At 45.8% G+C, this 10,445-nt stretch overlaps 1 protein-coding gene across 1 annotated transcript in view; it reads left to right on the forward strand.

Annotated features, from left to right (window-relative positions):
- Positions 1-303: 303 nt before the first annotated feature.
- The window catches only part of socs7 (suppressor of cytokine signaling 7), a 21,344-nt gene continuing 11,202 nt past the window's right edge, over positions 304-10,445 (forward strand). The window contains 5 exon segments of the mRNA XM_029428349.1: positions 304-2,174; positions 2,987-3,066; positions 6,734-6,838; positions 8,630-8,764; positions 9,620-9,765. Coding sequence (XP_029284209.1) covers positions 631-2,174; positions 2,987-3,066; positions 6,734-6,838; positions 8,630-8,764; positions 9,620-9,765 — 2,010 coding nt within the window. The 5' untranslated portion in view covers positions 304-630.

Consider the following 10,445-nt stretch of genomic DNA (forward strand, 5'->3'; position numbering starts at 1 on the left):
AAAACCAGTAAAAATGTAAACCTGCAGCTGCGCACCGCAGAAACACGAGAGGAAGTTGATCCCTCAATGAATATTCTAGAAATACTGAAAGAAGAAAACAATATTTTTTGTTTTGCTTTTATCTTTGTCTCCTTTTTAAAGAATGAAAACAGAAATCAGCTGTTCAGATGTGGGGCTGAATCAGGTATAGCCCTGTGATATTAAAACGCCACAGACTAATTTATAGTTCCCATCATCGGCGCTCATAAAGTGGTATTATGGGCTGAGCGGAGGAGGAGCGGGTGGGGCCTGGCTGGGAACACAGAGGCAGACTGTGGTCACTGACCGGAGACTCTACTGGCTTTTATTCTACTCAAATCAGACCGCATGTCTGACCCAGGGGTCCGCCTGCTGCCGGGAGCAAACTGCACTCATTTCCCCGATATTTGACAGATGGATGCTGTGCTGTCGTAGAGGAGGAGGATGAAAAATACGCCTGATATGTTTTTTTGGCATTTTCGCTCATAGCCTATTTATGGGAGGCAGCGGCGGCTTGGCCCTTTCTTTATTATAGGAAAGAGATCTCCGCGGTTAGCTATGTGAAGAGCAGATCGCCTAATAATACTCGTTTCGCGATCCTGAGTAATAATTATGAACAACGCGCAAGATATGTCGCCTGATTTCGTGTTGATGCGCCTGGTTTCCGCGGCCGAGGATGACCGCTTGGACGCGGAAAACGGGAATCTGCCACCGGGAGGAGTGGTGGCAGGGCTGGGGAAGGAGGTCCTGGCTCACAGCGGCGTCAAAGCGGGGTTGGATATCAGCCGAGATCCGACGGCGGGCCTCGAGCATCCCAGCGGCCGCCTGAACAAAGCCCAGCCAAACAGCGAGGGCACGGCTGCACCTGACACCGGGGTGACGGAGAGCCGAGCCCCGCTGTCCGCGCCTCCTCCGCCGCAGAGCCCTATGGAGGCCCAGGGCTTTGACTTCGCCCCCAGCCCCGGCCTACGGCCTCAGCTGCTGGTTTTCTCCAATATAATGCGGAACGGAGAAGGGATTTTAGAATTAGACCGTCGGAATCAGCCGAGGGATGCTCTGGGTTTGGAGCAGAGCCCGGGGTCTGGCTGCTCCGGCCCGGCTATCAATAACAACACCCTGAGTCCCGGAGACGTGCAGCAGCAGAACCTGCTGGACCGGACGTGGGGAGCGCATTCGTCGGTCGTAACCGCGGAGATGCAGGAAGCTGCGGAGCTATGCCGCCGGCACCGACTCATCACTACCCCGCCCGAGTGGCCCTTGTTGTCGGAGAGATCCAACCCTCTCACCGTGATTGACTCTAAATGGGGATGCCCCTCCAGGGACAGAGAGGGAGCCGTGTTTGAGCTGGCCCGACGTTTCGGGGAGCTGGGGGTCGGTGCGGTACCCAAGATGCTGTTCAAGGCAGGGGAGCTCCCGCAGTGTTCGTGTCAGGGTGCACACAGGCCGGCAGGAGGGGGAGTAGAGCCCGGGGATGACCCGACAGAGACCAGCGATGCTTTGTTGGTCCTGGAGGGGCTGGGGAGCGGGGATGTTGACGGCCTGGGCATGGACGAGTGTCCGGAGGGTGAGCCGGATGATGAGAACGGACGACGCGAGTTTTTACTCAACAGGAAAAGGGAAATAGTTCATAAAATGTCTGGGGCTTTCTCCATCAGCAGCTTCCAAGCGGAGCTGAGGAGGCAGGTGGAGGGGATGGCCCCGGTGGCGACCGAGGCGGCGGCAGCAGCGCACCTTGGCGTGCAGGTGTGCAGCCTCCATGGGAATATAGCCAGCAGGCTCTCGCAGGTAAGATCCGGGGATTCAGAGGTTGTCGCCCAGGTTTCAGCCACGTCACCGTCACCTACAGCGGTCCAGAGCTCACCTTGGGCCACAAGCCCAAACCCGAGCCAGGGGTCGACACCCAGGAGGCGGACGGAGCGGTGCGCCAGTGCGCCAAGGACTCCCACAGGCTGGTCCGTGGGTGGGGAAAAGACGCTCAAAGTTCCAGGGAAGTCCAAAAAGGGCTCTTTAAAGATCCGCCTGAGTAAACTGTTCCGGACTAAAAGCTGCAGCGGCTCCAATCACCTGCTGGACAAAAGGCCCTCAGTGACCTACTCAGTATCTTCTGCCGGGAGTCTGGTGGACATGGCGAGCAGCCCTGGTGCTGAGCAGGACAGGTGAGCAGCTCTACATGGCCCTAATGATTAGTCTTACAATTTACCAAGCATGCATGGATGACACATGGAAAAAAACATTCCAAGGGAGCAATCAAGGCCAACTATCTTGGAACCAGAAATATATGCAATACATATATGCAATATCTTTCTGCTTCCAAGTGTCCCTTCATACGTTTCCTCTGTTGTGTTTAGATTTAGCATAAGAATGGGAGTCAACAAAGTTAAATAAAGTGACAAAAATCTGTTTGTTTTACAAAATATACTGAAGGTCAGGAAGATTGAGGCCTGAGGAAGTCCTGCAACAACCCCTCAGAGATATCTGATGTGCAGTAGAAGTGTTCAATGTTTCAAAAGAAGCAAAACATTGGAAATCCAGTCACTGTTTTGACGACTCATTCAGAGTCCAGACATAACCCTCTCCAACTTTAACATGTTGAGCAGTCATTGTATTCTGATGGTCGCAGCTCATCTTCTCTCAGACATCCTCTAACTTTCAGTGCTGTATGTTATTAGATGCAGAGATTTTTCAAACCGTGTCATCCTCCATCCTTCTCACTGCTTAGTCATTATTCACAGCTGCACACTGAAGAAGGCTATGATTAAAAAAACATAGCGTCAGAAGTCTTGACTGCCAGAGCTGAGAGCATCAAACAGAAAAAATAAAAAAGCTGCAGGACCCAAAAAATTGCACGCATACTGGAAAAACTAATTTTCTGAACCTCTGCAGCTACTGACACTTCTTCTTCTTCTTCTCTGCACTCTCTTCTCATGCTCTTCTTCTTCTGCCGCCTGCGCTGACGTCTGTCCTGCAGCCACAGCCAGCCCCGACTGACCAGGGCCCACAGTGCCTTCTCCCCTGCCTCCCTCTCTGCCTCCCTCTCTGCTTTCACCGGTAAGAGCTGTCACTCTGGTTCTCTCAGAAATGCTTTCTTTCTTGGGGGAAAAGCCCCCTGACACAGGGCGATGCACGCCAAACCTTCTGCAACTACAAGTTGTTTCCACTCTTCATTAATCAGAAGCACCTTTATTGGACACGTGTGTACAAATACAAGGAACTTCTGCTGCATTGCTCTCAATGTACTTACACAGAAATAGACATTTATTGCCAAGTAGGTTTTGCTATAGAAGGAATTATCTTTGGAGTATTGATGCATCACACAAACAGTAAGATATATTCAAAGATATTAAAGCAAGCAGTTGCAAAATCAAGAAACACTAAATAGTTTGAGGTATGTGCAAAGGTTCACAGAAATATGTCCAGAGATGTTAGTGTAGTGACAGGACTGTATGTGTACTGAAAGTATAGGTGTATATAGGTATATATATATAAGTATTAGATGCATAAAGGGAAAATAAAATGGCTTAATCTGCTAATACCTACAACCAACAATCCCTAAAATATTCAATTCACTGACAAATGAACGAGAACAAAAAGCAAATCATCACAAGTGTGCAGCTGTAAAGAAATCCTTAAAATGATCAATCATCCAAATAGTTTATCATCACGACTTTTGAAATTGCATTTTGATCATGTTTATGCTCATTGTTAACATTAGTGTGGTCAATAAAGTTAAAGTAACCTCAGAGAGCTGTATTAGAGGTGTTTTGGGGATTTTAAACATCTGTTTATTGATATTTCATATTTCCAACTGTATACTGCAGCTGCTGCACGACAACACGATGATATTCCATTTGATTTCATCTTAAGAATCTGCAGACATGCAAACAAACTATCACTCCAAAGGTTTAAATATATATATATACATGCATCTGCAGTATTGCATCTTTACATCACTGTGGGGAGAAGAAACAAAGAACATTTACTCCATTTTCAGAGAGACATATTTGACTCTTTAATCCCCCGCATTGATCTGTAGTGACGTCGCAGCTTAACATGTCAAATATAAAACATGTAAGCTTCATGACATTTGGTGGATGGTCAGTAAAGTCTAAGATGATTTCCACCTCCGTCCACACAAAAACATCTTGTTCTCACTATTTGTCTATTTGTACTCACAAGATCTGAAGTGTTTCCACCATGGTCACTTCTACACACACGTTCGTGAGGCCTCCTCACAAACACAGCAACGCCAACCTTTAATACAGGATTCATGGGAAATCGTTTCATTAGGAGAAACTTAATCTATATGCTTGTTTACAGTAATCACATTTTAGGTTTGCACAGTTGTATTGGTAATTATATCTGAAGGATTAAAGCTGCAATCAATACGTTTAGACTTGTTTAAAGTTCAGCAGTGATAATGTAGCGCCTGCGTTGTGTTTCTGCTTTCTCTTCATTGTGTGCAGGCAGATTATGATACATGTTAAAGTCACACACACACACACACACACACACACACACACACACACACACACACACACACACACACACACACACACACACTTTGGTGAACACTTTCTTGGAGTTTCATCTCTGCAGAGCAAAAGACTGTAAGAAGGTGGAGACAGCTGGCCGAGCTTCAACAGACACGTCTACGCACACTTTGCCATTTTGGAGCTACTTTATTATTTCACTTGTAAGAGGCTAACTGTTTCCCCCTGCTTTCAGTCTTTGTGCTAAGCTACGCTAACCAAGCCCGTGACCTATTTCTGTAACGGAAACATATTCCGCCAAAGAAACAAGAGTGTGCCTGTAAAACACGTTATTATTCAATGAAGTCATACAACTAGATGTTACTGGCATTTTAAACACAACTGATCAACAAGCATCGTCTGAAATGAATGATACCTGAGTATCTGTGCTGTTTTTCTATAAAACCCCTTTTAACTTCTCAAATGTATAATGTTTCCATTTTGTCTTTACACAAAGCACAGGATTGTAGGAGTCCATATAATACATGGAAACATATCCAATCAATACATAAACAAGATTATATTCATGTCCATCTTTCAGGACTGTTTTTGCTTCTCTGTGCTGCAGACATTTCGGTCTGAACCCAAAAAGTTCAGAAGTTCAACACCCAGCATTTCTGATGGGATGCACTTCCATTAGCAGAGTATGTGGAGTATTACACCGGGACTAACAAGTTCAGCATTCACTGTTCTGCACCGACATGTAGGTTTGATATTGAAGAAACACTTTGGGATTTACATTTAGTGGCCTTCTTGCAGAGAGTTGTGAGAAGGCCGACACCTCTCCGCTCTCCGTCTGTTAAATGTGAAGCAGGAGATTAGTTCAGCACAAAGACTTGAAACGGGAGAAGCTAGCCTTCCTCCACAGATCAAGTTATTTATTTATTGTCATATTCACAACAGTGACGCACTCGTTAGTAGATCTCAGGCTCCCTCCAACAATGCTCATAAATATGTATAAAAAGAAAATCATGCAAGTAAAAAAACCAAAGAGAATCTAAAACATAAAATAGTGCAGAAGTTAAAATATTGGGACAAAATGTAACTTATGTGAAATAATGTATATTGTGGTGGACAGTGAGTCAACTGAATGTAAACAGGAAGGAAGAAGATGTGTCATGAGATGTAATAAATACAAACAGGAAGTCAAAGTTTATGAAGGTAAAGTGATAAACGTTCATTAAAAACAAGTCGGAACTTGTTTGTTTACAAAACAACGAGAAAAACAACAAGTTGTGGATTTTGTTACCAGAGCCAGGCTAGCTGTTTCCCCCTGTTTCCAGTCATTATGCTAAGTTAAGCTAAGCTAACCAGCTGGCTGTAGACGCAAACATTGAGAGTGAATAAGCCTCATTTCCCAGAATGCTAAAAAAGTTCTAACAATAAAAAGTAAGAAAATGCATTAAACAGAATTCCTTCCTTTATATAAATACAAAATTGCTGCACATGTTTAAAGCTGCACATTTCTGAGTCAGACTGTAACTGGTGCGCCTGATAAGACGAGACACTAAAGGCCGGTGGGGAAGAATGATGAGGAGCTCTGTAGCTCAGCTGGCAAAAATTATTTCGCTGACTTTATGAGAATCGTCCCACAATGTCCGCAGGGCTCCGAAGGGCGTCGGTGTCCCACATTGCTCGTACATCTCAGTATCACTATATCCTCCTTCTTCTCTGCACGGGGCGAACCTCCAATTAGCCAGAAACATTAAAGCTGCAACATGCAGGCGACATTTCACGTTGGCGCCCCCATAGGAGCGAGTAGGATGAGTAGTTTTGAATCTGGAGGACTTCAAAACCTAGAAGTGCTGCGCAGAAGCGTGCTGGTGTTTACCAACGTCTGTGAAGAGACGCAGCTAAAGAGAAGATAGAGGAAGAGATCTGAAGGGATTCGGCTCTTACACTTGGTTTTGTTTCTTCCCCTGCCAGTGAAACATCCCCAACTGCAGAATTTCACTTTGGCAAACAGTGAATCTGCAGCATCTCAATTAGCCGGGATTCTTCTTCATTGCAGTGATTTAGGCTGATTAGCTGGGTGTAATTTTCCATAAACATCCTGTCTGGCGCAGCTTTAATGGAGCTCTGCAGCAGACAAACCAACACAATCACACAAACCGGAGTTTAACTTTCTCCTACTCTTTATCTCACTTTTCCTTTCTTTTCTCCTCTGCTACTTTTCTTGGCTTCAGGTGAGACAGTTTCCCTGGTGGATGTGGATATTTCGCGGCGAGGGGCGAACACGCCACACCCTCCCACACCTCCCCCTCCCCCACGCCGAAGTCTCAGTCTGTTAGGTACTTTTCTCTCCTTCCTGTCTGTCTCTTCTGCTTCTGTCCTCTTCTGGTTCCTTCTACACACACACACACACACACACACACACACTTATAGAACATAGTCAGTGATGGTGGCAGTGCTCAGCCTGTCTAAATGATGAAGAGGACGCTCTGGTCATTAGTCATATTCCTACTTGTCCATTTTGTTTTCTCTTGTAAATTTCCGGAAACAGACAGACAGAGACACGTTTCTGCAATCTGCTGTAATCTGATTAGTGAGAAGCTTTGAAAGGTCGGCTGCAAACTACACATTTAATTTGAAATCTGAGAGCAACGACTCAATCGAAGAGGGAAACTGTTTTCTTTCTTCTTCTTCTGTCATTAAACGCCCAAATCAGACCGGCTCTAATGCATGAATATATGGAACAAGACATCCACTGGACACAATCTGAAATGTAGATTATAGTCCTGAATATTAGGGCATTTATAGTCCCACACATTTCTGATTTCATTCTCTGACCTTTCAAATATACATATACATTCACGTATTTGTATTTGCTCGGAGCCTGGTGTAATTCTCTGACCCACATTTGCAGCAGATCTCTCCGTCCTCTTTTAAAGTAAAGATTGGAAATGTTCTTTGTTTTTGTTTCTGTTTTAAGATCACATGAAAAGACCAAAACAATGTGCAAGTCTTCCCTGATTGTCTCAGACTCAGTGCTTTCCTAAAACAGCTGTTCACTGTAGCTTTATCCAACTAACAGGAGGAAATAGAACATTTGTCAGGGACTATTTTCAGCGGCGGATGAATCCACATTTAGTGTTCGAGTGAGTATTTGGTGCAGCAGGACGGTGTGTGTGGGAGTCAAAACAAACTACAGTGTGTTGATGATGAAGGAACATGTCAGAGCAGCAGTGAGGCTCACTGATGTGTTTTAATAGTTTTGGGACAACAGCGGAGCTCTGAGGCTCAGAGGAAGCAGATACATCAGCTGTGATGCGCCCGGCGCTTGTTAGTGAATATAATGTTGGTTTTGGTCTTTCCATGAGATTTGTTGACATTAAAGATTCAAAGTAAACCCACAAAGTAGAGGAATCTTATTGGTCAATATTAAGAAAGAGGTGAAGTCTTTTAATTTGGTGGGCCGAGGCTTCCTGTCTGATGGTGTTGAAACACTCTGTCCTTCCTTTCTTTGTTTATATTTCCTTCCCTCACTTTCTCTTCTTCCTTTCTTCCCGTCTTGACACTTTTGTTTTGTTTTCTCACTTTCTTCCCTCACTGTTTGTCCTTCCTTCTTCCTTCCATCACTCTCCTCTCCTTTCCTTGTTTCCTTCCCTCCTTGCTCTCTCCTTTCCTTCCTTCCCTCCCTCTCCTCTCCTGCCCTTGTTTCCTTCCTTCCTTCCTTGCTCTTTCTTTTCTTTTCTCCCACCTTCCTTCAATCCTTATTCTGTCCTTTCCTTCTTGTCCTATTCCTCCTTCCTTCCCTCGCTCTCCTCTCCTGCCCTTGTTTAATTCCTTCCCTTCTTTCTCTTTCCTTTTACCTCCTCTTCCTTCAATCCTGACTTTTTTCTTTCCACCCTGTCCTTCCTCCTTCCTTCTTTCCTCCCATCCCTCGTCTGCCCTTGTTTCTTCCTTCCTTCCCTCCCTCCTTGCTCTCTCCTTTCCTTCCTATCTTCCCTCTTTCCTTCCCTTCCTGCTCTTTCCTTTCCTTCCTGACCCACCACCGTCCTTCCCTTCATCCCTCTCCTCTCCCTTGTTTCCTTCCTTCCCTCCCTCCTTGCTCTCTCCTTTCCTTCCTGTCCTTCCTCCAGATGATATAGCCGGGCCTCAGCCTGGGCCTTTCCTAGTGAGTGTTATGGGCGCCTCCCTGCAGTCCCTCCCCCTGCCTCTCCCTCCTCCTCCTCCTCCCTCCCACGCCACCATCCAGCACAGTCTCAGCCTCAATGGTAAGACATGTCGGTGAATCTACGGCATCACTTCCTGGCACTAAGCAGGAAGTGAGCGCCGCTGTGCAGCAAACGAGGCAAACAGAGTCTCTGGTGTGGAAGGAGGAAACAATCAACATGTCTCGTTTCCTCCTCAATGTTCTCAATACACACATCTATTTATATTTATATAAGCTGTTGTTAAATACATTAAAACACCTTTAGTATTTGAAATGACTTGAATGAATTTGACGCTGTTGGTACTAACAATGAGATTATACTGTAGCGTGTGGGAGGCAGGGGTCGAAAGTACTAATAATACTTCAGAAATACTCTGTTACAAGTAAAAGTACAAAAGTATGACTATCAAAATATACTTAAAGTACCAAAAGTAAAAGTATTCTTTATGCAGAATATCCTATTTCAGAATGGTAGTATATATATATATATATATTATTGGATCAATTAATTATGCTTAAATGTTTTCATCACTTTAATGTTGCAGCTGGTCAAATTCAGCTGTTTTAAAAGGTTGATATACTTCTGGGTCGTTTAATCTATATTAATACATCAGAATGTTAGTTCATGTTTTAATCATCTGCAAAGAAACTAACGCTTTACAGTGAATGTAGTGGACTGAAATGTACAATATTCAAAATGTGGTGGAGAAAATGTATAAAGTAAAGTAAATGTACTTAGTTACTTTCCACCACTGCTGGGAGTTCTCTCAAATATCTCACTTATAGCAGCTTAGATATTAAAGGTCTCCATATGTCAATATGCACAACATCTGCAGCATCTGTATGTTTCATGACATGTCAGTTCAATGCTTCATGCAGCAGCTTTAAAAGTCTCTGATATTCTCCCCTCATGTAGACGCCTTCCTCCGGGCCCTCCCTCATTCGACCCCCTCGCCGGTGGATGCTCTGCCCCCTTCCAGACAGGCCCCGCCCCCCATGTTGTGCGCCCTGCGCCGGTCTGAAGCCAGCAACTTCACCGCCAGTCTGAGAGAGCTGGAGAAGGTACGTTTGGGCTGTAGGTGAGCTGTAGGTGAGCTGTAGGTGGGCTGTAGGTGGGCTGTAGGTGAGCTGTAGGTGAGCTGTAGGTGGGCTGTAGGTGAGCTGTAGGTGGGCTGTAGGTGAGCTGTAGGTGAGCTGGTAGGTGGGCTGTAGGTGAGCTGTAGGTGGCTGGTAGGTGAAGCTGTAGGTGAGCTGTAGGTGGGCTGTAGGGGACTTAGGTGGGCTGTAGGTGAGCTGTAGTGGGCTGTAGGTGGGCTGTAGTTGAGCGTAGGTGAGCTGTAGGTGGGCTGTAGGTGGGCTGTAGGGTTGAGCTGTAGGTGAGCTGTAGGTGGGCTGTATGTGGGCTGTAGGTGAGATGTAGGTGGCTGTATGTGAGCTGTAGGGGCTGTAGGTTGGCTGGTTAGGTGGGCTGTAGTTGAGGCTGTAGGTGACTGCAGGTGGGCTGTAGTGGGCTGTAGGTGAGCTTTAGGTGGGCTTAGGTGAGCTGTAGGTGGGCGTATGTGAGCTGTAGGTGGGCTGTAGTGGTCTGTATTGAGCTGTAGGTGGGCTGTAGGTGGGCTGTAGGTGTGCTGTAGGTGAGCTGTTAGGTGGGCTGTAGTTGGGCTGTAGGTGGGCTGTAGTGAGCTGTAGGTGGGCTGGTTAGGTGAGCTTAGGTGGGCTGTAGGTGAGCTGTAGGTGGGCTG

This window comes from Cottoperca gobio, unplaced genomic scaffold (assembly GCF_900634415.1).
Source record: "Cottoperca gobio unplaced genomic scaffold, fCotGob3.1 fCotGob3_70arrow_ctg1, whole genome shotgun sequence".
NCBI lineage: Eukaryota > Metazoa > Chordata > Actinopteri > Perciformes > Bovichtidae > Cottoperca > Cottoperca gobio.